The sequence below is a fragment of the Hyperoodon ampullatus genome, assembly GCF_949752795.1.
Source record: "Hyperoodon ampullatus genome assembly, chromosome: 10".
Lineage (NCBI taxonomy): Eukaryota > Metazoa > Chordata > Mammalia > Artiodactyla > Ziphiidae > Hyperoodon > Hyperoodon ampullatus.
In genome coordinates this window covers 83,008,334-83,026,086 of record NC_136923.1, presented here as the reverse complement: position 1 = coordinate 83,026,086, position 17,753 = coordinate 83,008,334, and the positions used below count along the sequence as shown (strand labels likewise).

The 17,753-nt window shown below is 46.6% G+C and overlaps 1 protein-coding gene across 1 annotated transcript; it reads right to left on the bottom strand.

Moving 5' to 3' along the window:
• Positions 1-4,954: 4,954 nt before the first annotated feature.
• Positions 4,955-13,259, bottom strand: PPP1R10 (protein phosphatase 1 regulatory subunit 10; the record flags this gene model as incomplete). Its single annotated transcript, XM_079713211.1, has 18 exons — positions 4,955-5,103; positions 5,372-6,034; positions 6,199-6,312; positions 6,544-6,619; positions 6,774-6,968; positions 7,070-7,133; positions 7,301-7,547; positions 7,650-7,808; positions 7,885-8,032; positions 8,289-8,389; positions 8,878-8,990; positions 9,091-9,196; positions 9,416-9,589; positions 9,738-9,815; positions 11,641-11,692; positions 12,109-12,244; positions 12,391-12,477; positions 13,153-13,259. 18 exons carry the CDS (start codon positions 13,257-13,259, stop codon positions 4,994-4,996), a joined length of 2,730 nt encoding a protein of 909 aa, XP_079569337.1. The 3' UTR covers positions 4,955-4,993.
• Between the last annotated feature and the right edge of the window lie 4,494 nt (positions 13,260-17,753).

Sequence of the window (17,753 nt, the reverse complement as noted above, 5' to 3'; positions counted from 1 at the left end):
TGTGAAAGTATTCTCCACAATTCCACGAAGTAGGTCTGTCATAGAATAGTGAGAGCAGGCTTCAAGTCCACTACTAACGGGGTGACCTTGGACTTAGCCTCTTGGTACCTGTTTCCTCATTTGTAACATGAAGGTGATAAAAAGCACCTACCTCACAAGGTTATTAAGGGATTAAGTAATTATTTGTGAAGTGCTTTAATTTTTTTTTAACTTTTGTTACATGTATTTCATGTACACTCTCCACTTTGCACTTAAGTTTTTCAGTTCAGTAGTCTAGATGAGATGTTATACAAAATAGCTGGGAATGTTGTTTATAAAATGAACACCAACATTTTGCATTTTAAGTGTTTGATCGCTGATTTCACTACAAATACTTCAGATGCTCCAAAATAACTTCCATCCATGGGCACAAGTTTTATTTCTTTCCTCAATATATATACTATAATAATGCACTTTAAATATGGGCAAAAGAATGCCACTTCTTCAAAAAGAGCAGCATAGAAATGGAACTCGAAAGGAAAAAATTACACATTTACACAGTAGTACAGTATGTGGGTAACCCAAAGCCTGAAAAATGGAATTTAGTTAACAATTAAATATTTTTATTCATGACAGTCTTTGTCACCTACAAATCATGCACTAATGTGGTTCATAATGAGCACCGTAGAAGTGTTTTAAAGATTACGTACTCTTTTCCACACCTTCCTAATGAGGAAACAGACTCAGAGACGCTGACGTGCCCATGGTCACCCAGCCTGGAAAGGAGAGTTTCCTGGGATGGGGGCCCTAGTTTTCTGATGCCAGTGCCCTGGGCGTCCTCCCTCATCTGTAGAATATGGACAGGATGACGAAAGGATGAGTCCTTGAGGGGCACGAGAGCCATGGCAGGACTGTGTTTTAGGAACATGTGAGACGTTTTAGGGAAGACTGTCAGCACTACAGCGGGAAAGATGAAAGTCAGGAAGGAGCCCTGTGGCCGTACACAACTCAGAGGAGGCCTGGGAATGTGAGAAGTTGCCCTTGTGCTGCCGGTGCTGGTGCAGCAGCTGAGACGCTTGAACTGGTGGCTGCTCTAGGGCAGTGGTTCTCAGCGTGTCCTAGACCAGTGGCAGCAGCATCACCTGGAGTTTGTTAGAAGTGCAAAGGTAGGAACTCAGTGGTGCCTTTGGAGTATGTCACAGGAAACATGGTGTTAGGAGAGAAAGGGTAGGGGTCACCTTTAGCTTGAGTGATTAGGGAAGACTTCTCAGAGGAAGTGACATTAATTAAAACCAAGGCCTGTAGGTGGAGAAGGAACCAACTAGATGGGTGAGAAAGAGCCTTCAGGAAGGCACCAGAATGTGCAGAGGCTCAGAAGCTGGAAAGAGCTTGACTTGGTCAGGAACATGGCTTGAGCTTAGAGCTTGAGCAGTGGCCAGGACACATGGGGTCTTATAAACGTTGATAGGGAGTTGGGATATGGTTCTAGGAGTAATAGAAGGCAGTGTGTACGCAGGAGTGTGAATTGACCTGGTTTTCATTTTCACAAAATTGCTCTGGCTGCTAGGTGAAGAGTGGTGGGTGGGAGGGAAACAGGGAGAGGAGATGCCAGGAGAGGCGAGCAGGAGGAGATATCCTCCTTCCTCTAAGAAAGGAAAGGAGATAATGTAGACTCATATTTTCAGGTGAAGAGAAGGGGAAATGGTGCTCACATAGGATGGGGCTCACTTTCTCAGGAGATTTGGTGCCAGAGAAGGGAGAGGAGTTAGGACTTGCCAGGCAGCAGTGAATGTTGAGTCAGTGCTAGTAATTTGTACTGGGCCAAGATGGTAGGATTTCGTGGTTTTTCAATGTTATGTTTACTGCCTGGGAGCAGGAATGGGAGAAATAGAATAATGGTGATTCAGAATTGGAGATTGCACTGGTGTGCTTGGGGAAGGGTTGGCAGAGAAGTCAAAAGTTAATAGGTTATTTAGGGGTGGGGGTGGAAATGGAATAAGGAAGAAGAGACCAACAGAAGCGGTCCGGAGAGGTGTGCTTGCAAGGCTTGGTGAAGAAACAGAAATGGGTCAGTGGGTACAGTGAAATGGATGAGATGCTCAAATTGTCTCCCTGCCTCAAAAAAAAAAAAAAAAGAAGAAAAAATCGTTGTAACAGGTAATTCGGATTTTCATGGAGAATTTGAAAGAAAATGGCTGAACTCATTTTTAAATTAAAATTAAGCTCTCTGTAAAGGTTCTTGTGGCCTGTTGCAGGAGGTGGAGGGAAGAAGGTGAGAAGCAGGCAGTAGATGGAACCAGAAAGAAAGAAACACAAGAATTTTTTTAAAAATTATTTTTGGCTGCGTTGCGTCCTCATTGCTGCGCACAGGCTTTCTCTAGTTGTGGCGAGCGGGGGCTACTCTTCATTGCAGTGCGCAGGCTTCTCATCGTGGTGGCTTGTCATTGCAGAGCCTGGGCTCTAGGCGCACAGGCTCAGTAGTTGTGGCTCGCGGGCTCTAGAGCACAGGCTCCATAGTTGTGGCGCATGGGCTTAGTTGCTCCGCGGCATGTGGGATCTTCCCAGACCAGGGCTTGAACCTGTGTCCCCTGCATTGGCAGGTGGATTCTTAACCACTGCGCCACCAGGGAAGCCCAAGTTAAAGAATTTTTAACTTTTTTTCACTTGAGTTGTGGACTTCGTTGGCATTTCACCTCTTAGCTTGGCCCTTAGATTACATCTTTTCAGGACCTCTCCGAGTGTGAAGAGCAACAGTAGGCTGACTGAACACCCTCTTTCCAGAGAAGGGGCAAAAGGGAAGATAAAATTAGCACCACTGACCTAAGTGTAGGTGGGGCCTGTGAGGTTTAGGAAGTTGCTCCCCTCTTGTGGCCAATCCTGGAAACAACAGCCAAGAAACGTGTTTTAGGGCCCTGTCTTTTCAGTGTTTTCCAGATCAGCAGTCAGCAACACCTGGGAACTTGTTAGATATGCAAAATCTCGGAATTCATCCCAGACCTGCTGAATCAGAAAATTTGCTGAACCCCACCCCCAATCTCTTTTAAAGGCCCTTCAGATGATTCTGATGAACGCTGCAAGTTTGGAAACCACCATTCTCAACCTATACCCCAATATCCCTACCCTCCCTTTCCCTCTCCCCCCAAAATGTAATCTCCTAATTTCTGATGACGAGAATAGCAGAGCTTCCTATTTAAAGTTAATCCTCTCCCTCCATGTTCTGGACTCCAAAACCTGTCTCCCCAGGAATCTTTTTTTTTAAATACACTTTTTTTGGCCATGCCGCACAGCTTGCAGGATCTTAGTTCCCCAACTAAGGATCAAACCCAGGCCCCAGCAGTGAAAGTGCTGAGTCCTAACCACTGGATCACCAGGGAATTCCCACCCCTGGGAATCTTGTTCCACCAACTAGGCCTCCAATACCTGTCCTTAAGGTCTAAAAATTATCTTGATCCTACATCTTCTAGCAGCAAGCCTATTTCTCTCTACCCTGCAGAGCCCCTTTTTGGGGGGACAAGCAGGATCCACCTATTTTTCCTTCCTTCCCCGGAAACTGCTTTTGGATTTTTCCTTTTTCAGCCACTCTTCCCTATTCCTCCCTTCTGCCCACCCTCACGTAAATCCCTTCCCTAAGCTACTCCACAGGGCTGTTAGGATCAGCTAGAATGGATGTGCCTGCACCTTCTGCAGCTCAGGTGATCTGTGAGCTCTGCCTTCCCCAGCTATGGCGTTTTATATTCAAAGTACTCCATTAGTATTTCACTTAACACCAACAAAGGATTGAAAACCACATTCCACAAAGGTTTGTATTAATGAACTTTCAACAGCTGATAATGGCTTTTTTCTTTTTAAACAAACAGTCCAGGCACACCAGGGATTAAATACTTCTCTTTCCACTGTTTATTATTAATGTACAAAATATACAAAACCAAAAGAAAAAAGAAAATACTCATCCTCAAATCCATTGTGGCTCTAACCCAAGACCCTGCACAAAACCCAACCAATCCACTGTTTTCATAGAAAACAACTGATGCTGAGACAGGTGAAGGAGAGGGCTGGGAGAGGGCAGGTCATCTTATCGAATCCACCCAGGAAGGCACCTGGTGGGGATTCAGAGGTGGCTGACAGGACAAGGGAGCTGGAGGCCTCACACCCACAAGGTTCCAGATGGGGGCCAGGAGCACGCTAACTCCCAGAGGCAGTGCATGTAGTGTGACTGGCATGCCCAGCACACCGGGCTTCAGTTGAAAAGCTGGTCTCACTGAAGTATTTTTATTTCCAGAATGAGCTGCAGGCAAGGGTGGACCACCACCAGTGGCCTCACCTATGCCAGCTAAAACTTTTCACCGGATGCCGATGTGAATTTGCCATCATTGAACCTAGCATACCCATGATGCAAACTTGGGTGTTCACGGAAGATTGCAACGTCTTACTTGAGTAAGGACTCAATGTAAAGCCTGTGTCAGGGGAGGGGTGGGGATGATGTGTTCCAGAACTCAAATCCAGCCTGATTGAGTCCTCTCAGTGCAGTGGGATACACAATACCCCTTTCACCATCTCCCCACCCCACGAGGAAGCATGAATCTGGCGGGGATGATTTCGTAAGTGCAGCTGATCCCGTGTCAGAGTTCTGTGTGCATGTGGAGGACCCACAAGAGGAGAGTAGAGGTGTTCTCCAGGATAACCAGCTCTAGGTTCTCAGGCATAAAGGGTAATACCGGAGAGGTGCTTGGCATAAAGGGCAAATCTCAAAAAGTGAAGCCAACCGGGTCTCCTCTTCAGCAGTCCAGGGTACAGAATGTGTCCAGTCTCTCTCCTCCCCATACTGGAGGAAAATATGTACATCAATGCGCACCAGTGATCAGAAAACCCCCAGGAACCCAGGCAGGTGGGCACTGAGGGGGCCGGCTCCTCATCAGCTGGGGAAAGGGGAAAATGGGCCTCACAGAAGCCATAAAAGGGTGGAAGGAGCAAGGCTGCAGTCCACAGGAGTGTGGGCGGGGCGGGCAGGTGGTCCCTAGGGCAGGGGGGGGCCATTGACACCCGGGTGGTAGAAGGCACAGTTGTTCTCATAGCGGCAGTTACCCTTCATCATGAAATGTCGACAAACAGGGCGATTTGACATGTCTGTGGGAATGATGGTGGAATAGTTAGGAAATGGCCAAGAGGTCAATGCCACCCTCATCCCACCCATCCAAGGCATCCTGAGAACTGTCTTTCAGAGACCTAATCTTGGGGACCTGGGGGAAGGGCTAAAGGAAGGAACTGCCATGCATGCTGGAAACTGGGAACGGGGTGACCTCATGTTCTGCCTGGCAGACCCGGGGTAGTGACGTTCCCCAGAAAGTTGTAATGGGACAGCAAGAGCCATATGGGGGACAGGGAGCATCCTCACCTCCTCCATGGCTGTGGCCTCCATCATGCCCTCGGTGGCCCCCTCCGCCATGGCCAGGGCCGTCATGGCCACGGTGCTCATGAGGGGGTGGCCCTCGATGGTCGTGGCCTCGGTGACCAGGGCCATCATGAGGCCGGTGGCCATGGGGCCCCCCATGTCCAGGGCCTTCATGGGGCCGATGTCCACCACCAGCACCCATTCCTCCACCAGGGCCTTCATGAGGACGATGGCCACTGCCACCACCCATGCCACCGCCAGGGCCTTCGTGGGGGCGATGCCCACCGCCCATGCCTCCACCAGGGCCTTCATGAGGACGATGTCCGCTGCCACTGCTCATGCCTCCACCAGGGCCTTCATGGGGACGATGCCCACCACCTCCGACCATGCCCCCACCAGGGCCCCCTCGTCCATTTGGAGGTCCTCCTCCAGAGCGACCTCCTCTGGCCCCTCGGAATGGAGGAGGAGGAGGAGGTGGTTCACTCCCGCCTCGGCCACCACGGCCTCTATGGTATGGCCCCGGACCTGGTCCCCCACGCATCGGGCCACCCCGCATGGGGTCACCTGGGCCATCCCAGAAGGGATCACCCCCCCGGGGAGGGGGTGGGGGACCCAGGAGACGTGGACCCACTGGCCCACCAGGGCCCCCAGGGCCCCCATGGGGACCTGTTGGGGAAAAAAAAAGGGAGAGAGACAGTATCAGCTACCTGTTGCACCCAGGGACTGCCATCTCCCAACCCAAACCAACCCCCGGCTTTGGTCAACCCTGTACTGTTACCAGGCCAAAATCAAGCAGACAAGCCCATTCCGACCTCTCATTCACCACCTACCTGGCATAGGTCCGCCAGGCCCAGGGGGGAAGTGCTGCATGCCCTTGGGGCCCCCAGGGCCTCCCGGTGGGAAACCATTGGCTATGGGACCAGGGCCTAAGAGTCCATGAGGCACTGTTAATGAAAAAGGCGTGAAGCAGTCAGCAAGATGATTCTAGAAGAGCGGCATGACGTCTTCCTGCTTAGGTGTGCCCAGCTGACCCCCTCAAACCAACCTGGCAGAGCACTGCTCTCTCTGTCCAGTCTTCCCCTCCCGTGTCTTACCGCCTAGTGGCAATACCCCTGCTCCCCCAATTCCACTGCAGGCCTCCTCGTCCAGGCCCCGGGGCTGGCCCTGAGGATTACCCAGCATCTGCTTGATCTTGTCTGAATAGTCCGGTTGCTTCAGCAGTTCCTCTGAGGGATGACTGTTAGGGCTACCCTGTGAGGCAAGGTCATTAAGGGACAGGGTCAACAGAGAATAAGGGTAACACCCGACAGAGAAGGGAGAGCCCGAGGAGAAAGCAAGCGGGCAGCTGAGCAGAACGGGAGTAAGGAGAAATGGAGACAGTGGGGAAGAAAAGGGAGGCTCGTACCATGATGGAGGTGAGGATCTCCTGCACATTGATGCCTCCTCCTCCAGGACCCTGGGGGCTCTTCCCGGCACCCATGCTTCCCATAAGATTGGCCAGAACAGGAGGCAACTTGGAACCGCCCGCCCCATCGGGTGAGCCACCGGTTCCCCCAGGCTCCAGGGTCTCAACATACGGGGTCTCATCCATGGAACATTCCTGAACGGACAGAACAGTCAGGACCAACAAAGAATAAAGAAACAGTCTCACATGAAAGATGCATTAATGTCAATCACAACCTCCATCACCACAAAACTCACCTCATCTAGGGGGATGAGTTTTGGGGGGATAGGCTCATAGGGCTCAGGATCAGGCTCGTGAGGACTGTCAGGAATGCAGCAAGCGATAGAAAAAAAAAAAAAAGTGACAGTCAAAAATTATTTATTCAAGCTCTTGATTTTCTTCTTAACCCCCACCCCCCTTCTAATTACCCCAGGGCACGTTCCCCTCAAGGGCTCAATACCTCAGGAAGTGAACCCCATTCTGCTCACCTTTCCTTGTTCAGGAAGAGCTCCTGAAGGATCCCCTTCTCCCGCTCAGCCTGGATGTACCGCTCCTGGCTGTTGCTTCCAGGGGTGACAAGAGGCGAGGGCAGCACCAGGGGCCGAGGGCACACCCAGGGCACCTTCTCCTCCATGTTGTCGTGGCTCAGACGCCGGGCCGTCTCAAACGCGTGTCGGTCTGACAGTATCTCTCGCTTAGCTGCCTCGCCAAAGTCCTTGATCTTATTCACATTCACTATTGCCAAGGAGAAAAAAAGCAAGAGGGAAAGTAAGCCCAACCAAGTCCTTTTTAAACTCTCTATACCCCACCTACTATAGAGGAAACTGGATCTCTAACCTCGTTCAGTTTCATCCAGTTCAAAATAGAAATACTCTCTCAGTTTGCCCTCCTCAGGCCAGGTCACAGCTTTCCTCTTCCTGCCTTTCCGGGTCAGCTGGCTAGGATCTCCGGGACTCTCCACTGGCTTTGCATCCAGAGCTCCTGGCTCCAAAGAGGCTGTAAACAGAAGTAGTTTCAAAGCAGATCCTTCCTTCCAGAAAACCCTGAAACCTGAACCAGTTTCTAGACTTACCAGTATCCATGAGCTCTGGGACTTCAACAGGGGGAACTGGGGTCCCTGGACGTTCTGTGTCCATAGCCTCAGAAGGAGGTGCTGGCTCTGGGGAAGAAGGTTTGGCTGTGCTCGGTTCTGTGCTCGTTTTCCCTTCAAATGGGCTTGGCTATTGTGAAAGAAAAAAGAAGTTAATGAGCTGATAGGAAAGGCAAGGTCAAGGCAAGGCAATTAGTCCAGGGGCCTTAGCAGGATCCCCTAACAGTTCCTATAAAGGAAGACTCTGTTTCTAACAGTGCTCTGCCACCAGTCTTCGTCTGAGATACAACTCCTCTTGTCCTCCCCAAGCATCCTAGCTGCTGGGCCCTTCCTTCACCTGTACCTTTTCTACCTGGTCACTGGCGCCCACTGCGCAGCACCCATACCTTGGCAGCTGTGGGTGACAGCACCTTCTTCTTCTTCTTAATTTTGATGCCTGGAACAGGGGCTGAATTGAGCGCATCCAGAAAGCCCAGGCCCTCCATAGCTACAAAAGAAAAGAGCATAAAATGGAATCATCAGACCTCCTTAATAATCCTATTCCTATAGACAAAATCTGGGCAGAAAATTGGCCAATAGAGACCCTGCCTCAACTTTGGACACAATAAGCTCAAGGTGACCAGGAAGCATATGTAGGAGGATTTACACAAGAAATTCTTGTCATTATTCTATCTTTCTTTTAAAGGCAGGCAAGCGTGGCTTTGGATAGGAATCAGAGCTCAGGTAATTGACAAAGCCAGCCCCCATGACTGTGACAGCTGGGAGCGCACCCACCAGTCACTGAACAGCACGCCTCCCTACTTCATCTCTAAAATCACTCCTAAGCAATCCTATGAAGGACTCCTATGAAGGGAGTTCCAGGGGTGTAAACATTAAAGGACACCAAGAAACCAGATGAAAATGGAGGAAAACCCTTCATTTCCATGAAAAGAGTTTGCTCTCAATCCAAAGCACATCCCCCCCCTTTAGACTCACGCTGTGGCGGGATGATCTTCACTTTGATCTCTTTGGTGGCATTGGGTGTCGTGTTGAGTGGCTTGTATTTCTTCTCTGCAGGGGGCACAGCATCTCCTGCGGCAGCTATGGAACTGTTAGAAAGGGACTGGTCAACAACACCTGACTCGCGCCCTCTTTTCCCCTCACGTCCACAGACTCAGCCCATTCAAAAACCAAGAAGGTGGTCCATACCTCTGACGCTTGAGGGGGATGGGTTTAAGGTTGTACTTGTCAGAAACCACCACTGCACTGGCATTCTTCTTCACAGGCACCAAAGACGGGGTCTCCAGCTCTAGTCCTGGCGGAGAAGACATGGTGTTGGAGCTGGACTCACTCCACACTCTCCTGACCCTTCCTCCCTTAACCTTCATCAAGCCCTATAAACTCCCACAATGCTCCACCCACTAATCTTCCCTCTCTCCAGATTTACCGTACCATTAAGTCCAACTCTTCCACCATTAAGGCCCGGGCTGTGCACCTACCCACAGACCCTCCAGAGGCCAGACGGCAGCCTTACCGGTAGAGCGGAACTTGGCGTGACTGGGCGCCGTGGTTCGGAGGGACTTGGGCTTCTCCCTCTTCTTCTCCGGGGCCTCCTCGGCCCGAGTCTCAGCCTTCACCTCAGTCAACGGTCGCTCAGGAGGGGTGGTTCGACTCTTTCCCTCTTCTTTCCGTTTCTTCTTATCTTTCTCTGTTGTGGAAAAATAGAGCAGAAAAGGATTTTATTTAGATAAAGAGAAAGACTGTCAGTCAGAGGTAAAAAGCAGGTTAGAGGCACGGAAGGCCACATCCCAGTGGGAAAGAAAGAAATACAAGGGATAAAGGGCCAAGGAGCTTACCAGCAGGCTGGGTACTGCTCTGGGAGCGGATCACTGCCATCCAGTCGCTGACAAGGACTGAGGCCAATTTCCGGAGCTCTGCAGGTGAGAGAAAGGGGAAATGCCTAAATAATGTAAGGTACACTGAATCATGGAATTTTCCTCTATTCAGATAACTTTCAACCCTGATGCCATTATAACACCAGTGGCGGGGGAGGGGGGAGCAAAAAGAAGAAACATTTATTAAAGTATGTTGTAAAAACTACACTAGTTGCTTTGCATACATCTCATGTAATTGTTATTACAACCTGAACATTTTTAATCTCCCTTTATAGACACAGAAGCATGGAGATTAAAGTCACAAAACTAGAAGATGGCAGAATGAACCTAGTGCCTATGCTCTTCCCCTAACCACTTATTACAATAAAATAAGGAGAAAGGCAGAGGGGCTCAAGTATCCAAAGGGCTACCAGATTTTAAAAATTTCAAGGAGGCAGATTTAGATCCTCGTAAAAAAAAAGATTTTCTAGGGAAACTTTTTTTCCTAGAGTGTCACTAGTGATGACAGCTCTTAAAAGAATCAATTAAGTGTTACAAGAGTGAAAAAAGAACTTAAAAACAAACCGATTTAGGATGAAGGAAGCAGAGTTTATCTAGAGAAAAAAGATGGTCAGAGAATTTAAAGATAAAAAACAGAATTTATTTCTAAATATATGGAAAAATGCATTTGTAGCTCTTTCCTTCTGTACTTGGCAAATAATATCTCCTATCTACGGGACCTCTCTTCTTGCCAACATTTCCACTATGGGCTGATTTAATAATGAAATTGTTGTAGAATATTAAAACTTAACTTTTTAAAACAGTCACACAACTGCCAACTCCTATACCTAATGCAATATGAACGCCAATGCCCAGTGGGGGAATATCCTGAAACCTCTTTGAAGCAATCGATACTATGGTCCAGTAACACTTAACTACAGTCAATAAGGAATGTACAAATTTCAGTATCTAAAGGAAGCACAGAATAATAATTAAACCTATACTCAAAGACGGCAACACAATTAAGCCAGATGGAACAAGGACCAATATACCTCAGTGAAGAAACAAAAGATAGGCAATGATTTAATGGTATCTTCTGTGTTAGTTTATCCTACAAAGCTACTCTGAGATGTCAGAAAAACAGTGAAGTGCTCATTATATAAAAGGACCTAAAAACAGAATACATACAACTAAAATAACGGAAAGCTAGGGAATGTTTTTCACTTAAACAATACTGTGAGTTAAAACAAAATCGTGATCCTTTATCCTGGAAAATGTTCCCAGTGTTTTCTCCTCTAGCTAAACTTTCCAAAGGGACCTAGCATACCATTCCCCATAGACAAAGAGCGGGGATCAGCTCTGCTACAATGCTGCTCACTTGCGGGAAACCAGTGTCTTGTGCTCACTGGTTTATGCTTTGGGTGTAAAACTTTTGGGTTAACTCTTGGATATAAACCCTTTTCTCCTCTAAAGAAAAGCCTGTGACTTTCTGGCGCCAGGCTCTGTCTTCAAGCCAGAGCTGTATGGCCCTCGCCAGGAGCTGCAAAACCCTTTGTCTTAGCAAAGGAAAGAATCTGTTGCTGTCAAAGCTCTGATATACTCCAGCAGTCAGGATTCTGCCCATGCCCCACAGCAGGGTGTTTATTGGTAGAATGAGCATACCTGTTGTTAGGAAAATAGACATTGAGGGTCCCAGAATATGCTCTATTTACTGATATTTAGAGAAACAGAAGTAAATGATGACGAGACATTCTAGGATGACACTATTTCCCCCAAAGAATTTTAAGTGTATGGCTTTTACACCAAGAGATCTTAAGAAATGAAGGTAACTGAGTGGAAGTAACGGAAGAAGGCCCAGAACACAGAGGAAAGGACTGGCCCCTACCTTCATCCTCACTTGACTTGCTCAGCTGCTTCACCAGTTTGGCTGTGTTGTTCTACGAAAGGAAAGGAGCAGCAGGATGGTAAGTGCCAGAAGGAAAAGCAGCCCACTCAGAGCTAACCACTCCCACAAATGCACAATCTCTTAACAGCCACTAACACTGAGATAGACCTTCTCTCTTACACAGCCCTTGGAGACGTATTCTTACTCCTTAAAACAACCCAGTTAGGTAGGTTCAACCATTTCCATTTTACAAATGAAAAAACTGAGGCTCAGATATATAGAGTGCCCCATGTCACACACCTATTAAAGGACATAAATTTGAACCAAATCTTGATTCCAAACTCCTATTTTTTTCTACCATTCTACCTCACAGGCCCAAGACTGTAGCCACATCAGAGTTGATATGAGTTTTTCATCTGTTAGCCTAAACCAAAAAGGAAGAACCAGGATTGTAAAGACTGAAGGTACCTGCTTGAGATGGTCAACAGTGAGTGGTAGGTGCTGCAGGGTCAGTAGAATTTGCTGCAAGAGGGGAATGTTGTTGGTTGTCTTTGAATATGTCAGCCAATTGTTAAGAAGCTTGTAACCACCAACATCAATAAACCTGCAGGCAGGGAGGAGGCTCTGTGATGCCCTTCCTGGGTCTTGGGAGTATACCCCACCCTCCTAGTCCCCCATCAATAACCCAGGAACCCCGTGCCTCACCTCCCCCCGCCTTCTAAGTACCCAGCCACCCAGGTCCCCACTTACTTGACCAATATTTCTGGTGAACGGGTCTGCAGGAGAATGTTCAAGTAAGTGCATCGACTCACCATCTTTCGTGCTTCCTTCATCAGACTGTAAGAGATAAGTCAAGGTTAGAAATGAAGCAGCCCGAAAGCACCTCTTCTTTGAGCAGAAGCCTCTAATCTGCAGGAGTACCTCGAGATGCCTGATGACTTGGGACTTCGCTACAGGATGGGGGGATCACACAGGCCCCTAGGAGGATGAGGTGGATCAGGATTGATGTGGAAACACCCAGAGGGATGGAACACACGGAGGAGATGCACTGAAGTCTCCAACCTGAGGAGGTAAGTGTCACTGCTTCTCTAACCCACAGGACACATTTGATTCTGCTTCCAGGTGAAGAGCCCTAGCCTTCAACTACCATCTCTTCCGACTGGCTTAGTCACTCTCTTTCTCCTGGAAAACTTGAGGATCCCTGAAGGAAAATGACATTTGGAGGATGCAGAATGCAACCCAAAACAGAACTAAGAATCGTGTCACCTGACTCCCCTGCTTGCTTCCTTCCTTCCCTTGGGACTGTGGATCTCCAAATATCCAGATGCCATAATGACCGGGGACCAAGGGGTCATCTTTTCCTATCACTAGTTCTAACATAATTGGATTTGAATCCTATTCCACTGACTCCCATTCCTCTTAGGGAACACTTTCTGCTATCTGCCTTATTATAGTCGTATTACAACACAAAATATTCTCCACTCACAACGAATTCAAAGGGTACAGACTTACCTGAAGATCTTCGAAATCCCATCCACACTCTTGACTTCCCCATCTCGGTTAAGGAAGCTATCCAGGCCCTTGAGAAGCTCTTTGGGGTCTATGGGACCCGAACCCATGATCGAGGTTTTCTAAGATAAGAGGATAAAACAAACCCACAGAATAAATGGGTGGCAAGGACAGCCCCAGTTGCCCTCTAATAAATTCCATCTCTGTGTTTGACAAATTATTAGTGATTATTTAATCTACATTCAACTGCACTCACCATTATCTAGATAAGAAAAACCAACAGACCATTGTCCCTACTGAGAAAACAGCCCTGGCAAGTGAAGCACTGTGTTAATACATGACTGAAGGGGATGACAATCAGACCGGAGGACTGAGGCAGCATCTCTCCTCTCGCTCCCAGTTACATCCTTCCTAGGACAGCTGAACTTCACCAGATTGTATCAGAGCTAAGATTCACATTCCCAAAACAAACACTCAACTCTCCAAGTCATTTTTGCTTATTAGGTCCCGTTTCCCCTTAGTTGCTAATGAATGTAGCTTAAAAAAAAAAAAAAACACCAAACCTATAGCTTGATAAGAACTGGGCCAATCATGGATGTTGGGCTGTCTTCCAAGAGTCAACTCCTTTCTATCTTAGCCCATGAAGAGTCAACCGCTTGGGAGACTGGGATTGACATATATACACCAATATGTATAAAATGGATAACTAATAAGAACCTGCTTATAAAAAAAAAAAAAAAAAGGTCAACCGCCACAGGTAGCAGGATATGTTCTGCTTGCACCAGGAGACAATCGTCTAAAGTTGTAGGTGAAAAGAGAAGGAAACAAAACTTGAAAACAGAACCTCTCCCCTATGGGAGTTGGGGTGGCTCCCAGAAATAGAGACAAATGAGCAAAGAAAATCAAGCAGGTCCTCCTAAGCCTTGAAAAAATCTCACTCATTAACCAAACACTGCACGAGTTTTTATTGTTTCAAAGTTAAGGGCAAGATTGGTTTGTGGTTTCAAAAGCAAAGATGCAAATCTGACTCCTACTCCCCACCTAAATCATAATACCACCCAAGATCCCCAAGGAGGGCCTGAAATTAGAAACCATGGAGCCAAAAAGAATGGAACAAATAAAACTAGAAGCTGGCAAAATGCCATTAAATTTTAAGTAGCTGCTTTAGACTAGGTTAGAAAAGGAGTTAATTAAAAGCTGAACACAGCTGTTACGGGACAGAGACATGTGAAACAATTTCTAGGCCAGAACCGAAGTTTGAGAGAGTTAATTTAGAATCAATATGGTTCTGATTAGGATTTTTATCCACAATGCCTCTAAACATTGGCTTCTGAGAAGCAGAAAAGAAAGCCACCTTAGTAATATCGACATTTGGGAAATAAGACGAACACTGGGTAGGAAGGAGGCAAGAAGAAAGCCTCCTGAATCCCGCATCTAGTACAGAGATGAAACACATGAGCCAGGCAGAAGGGTGGGAAAAATCAGTGTTTTACAAAGATTATATTTTCTGCAGAAAACAGGTTCCTTATAAGATCATGTTAATTAGTTCTATTTGTTCTATTTGTTCTCAAGCCAAAAGAGAAAAACGAGCATAATACTTTCAACCTTTTAATTCTCACAATAAAAAAGTCAATAAATCTCTACATTTACAGGTTCTAACAACCTAGGCCAAGAAGAGGCAGAGGCATGGGGGGAACTTGGTTCCTGAGATCAGAACCTGTGGGCTGAATACAGGGAGAGGAGGTGAGGTAAGAGATACTGAGAGGTGAGCAAGTCGGGGTTAACTGTGCTTTGCTGCTGCCCTGGATTCTCCACGAGGACAGGTAGAACCTAAGGTCAGAGGAAAAAACATCCAAGTCCAATACCAGATAAATTAGAAGTCCATAGGCCAAATCCACTTAAGTGTGGTGATTCTTATACACAGAGAGACAGACATGGGGATAAAGGAATTTTCCCCATGTAGTAAGACACTATAAAGTGAAATATAGACACTATAAGGACAGGAATACAATAAAGGGATACATAAAATAGATTTCCCATTTGCTGGAGACTGGAAAAGCAATGAGCGAATCCAAAGTAATAAAATATATCATCAGTAAAAAAAAATATGCAATTTGACAAAAAGCTTTCAATTAAACTAACTTCACTTCCAACCAATGTCCCCTAAATACAGCTGGCCCCTCAGATTCAAACCCAGTTGAATACACAGCACCTTGGAAAAGCCCCTTTTGCACACCCACCCACCAGTTAAGTAAACAGGCCTGCTCCCCCTACTTCCTTCAGAAACAAAAACTGTCACCTGAGCTCAAATGTTCCTTTGCTTAAGAGGGTAGCAGACAAGAGAGAATAACCATCTTTAGAGAGAAAAGAAACCAGTGAGTACACAGCTAAATTCTGTCCAGTGCCTTCTGCTGGAATGGGACCCAGGGACAACTTTTTAATTCCCATTCACAACAAGCAAGAATAAAAGACATTAACAGTCAAGGAAAATTAGAAGACAAAGCAGAAGAAATGTTAAATATTCATTTCCCACTGCACTTTTCCTATTATTTACATTCTGGAAACATAATTAACAAAACTATAAATTTTGTCTCATAAGCACCAATCACTTGGTTTTAAAATGTAAGGGGGTTTTCTCATGACGGCTTCCTCCAGGCAGATTAGTTTTCACTCATTTAAAATTAAGGACCCCAAGTGTTTTACAACCTATTTCCTTATTTTGAAGTCATTACGTTTAGAAAGAAGTTCCAAGGCACTCAAGTGGAAAGGAATGAAGAGCCTAAATTCTCGGCACAGCCCTACAGGAGAAAAGGCAAATGACTTTACCAGGGAAAGAGGGCCAGTGACCAATTGTCATTAATATATCTGGATCCTGGAACGAAAGCTTAAGCAAGCTTTCTGAAACCAAAAATAATCCAGGGCATGGTATGTTTTAATTTCCTTGAAGGCAGAACATACGGGGTGGCGGTGCGGAAGCAACCCCTGGCATCATCTCCACCTTGTCCTAAAGCTGGGCTCTCCTTATGGAGGATGTTGCCGGCAGACACGTGCAGACTCAAGGCACTGGGGAATTTTCTTTCTTACCAGAGAGAAAATTAATTCCAGAAGTGACACCAACTCCTGCCTCCAAAATAAATAAGGTGAAAAATATCTAGCTTGGCTAAAATTATTCCATACCCATCACCAATGAAACGAACTGAATTAGTTCAGGACAAAAATTCTAGGCGAGTTTAAAAACAATCACAACAATCTTCTAACAAAGGAGGAAGGTGTCCAAGTTAACCTTCACTTAGAGGTCTTAGCACTTCTGGAAATGAAGTGCTTTGTAGCTTACATTCCCCCCCTTCCTTTCCACGGTAATTGAGGCATTTCCTAGTCTGACTCCAGAGTGGACTGAATTATGTCTCTCGGGTGATTCACAAGGTCGCACCTCTTCAAATAGTAAGCTGCTCCCCCTCAAAATCATTCCAAAACCTGGTAGCACATGCCCTTCCCAAACGCTTATTTGCCTTTCAATAAGGGTGTAAAGTAACCCCCCACCCCTGCCCTCATAGGACAGGATCCCAGGATAGAACTGTGGCCACAAACTATAAGGATCAGGTTCTCCGACGTTCTCTGGATGGATGTGGTTTCCCTAGAAGACCTTTTTTTCCCATCTCCCATGTTAATGCAGATCTTCTTTATTATAATCCCCTGCTCACTAGAGCTCAGGAACCCCAGTGGGTAGAATGTTCAGCTCCCAAGGAAGGTATGCTGCAGAGGCACATGGCAAACTGCTTAAAAGATAAAAAACTTGTGGTCAGTAGGACATGTGGAAGAGGCCCTCCCATCCAATCCAGAAGTAATAGTTTGAGAATCCATACCCAGTAGAAAATTAGCCCTAAAGTCTCACCAAGTCACCACAGAACAGTTGTACAAAATGGCTTTCCAATTCTGCCTAGAACCTTCACGCTTCAGGGCAGGACTTTAAAAAATGAAAAGTATATGGAGAGTCTGATAAAGATTTGACTTTGAAAAAGTTGGAAGAAGAAAGGTATGATAGGGACAGGACACCCAATACCACCCTCAGGTAGGGCATGGCTTTCGAACATGCACCAATTGCTACAGCACTGCACAAGTTGAAAAACGAAGAGGACATTATTTCCCCATTGTTTTTAAGGAATTTCTTTCAGAAGGGAAGGAAAAAGAAATTCAAAAGGGGTGGCTCTTTGGAAAAAAGAAATGAAGGTTGTGAAATGTAATACCAGAAAGGTTTTGCTTACCAGAAACCGTAGCTTGAATCCCCCTGCCTTGAGTTTACAACTGCCGCCTCCTTTCCTAAAGATTCACTTCTCATCCTAGTTACCAATGTACAGGAGCTAAGCAACTGGAGAACGTGATACAGCACTGAACACAAAGAGCTTACCCCCAAACCCAGAGGCGGGAATAAGGGCGATTTAGAAGAAAGTCCTAAAGTACCCACTCTCCCCCAGATTCTCATCATACAAAGCGACCAAATGCAAGAGGCCCAAGGACTGACTCCTGAGCAGAAACGGCACATTTCAGTGTCATTAGGCCCCAGCTGTCTATTCCAGTTACTCATTCACAAGCCCTTGTGTCTTCCT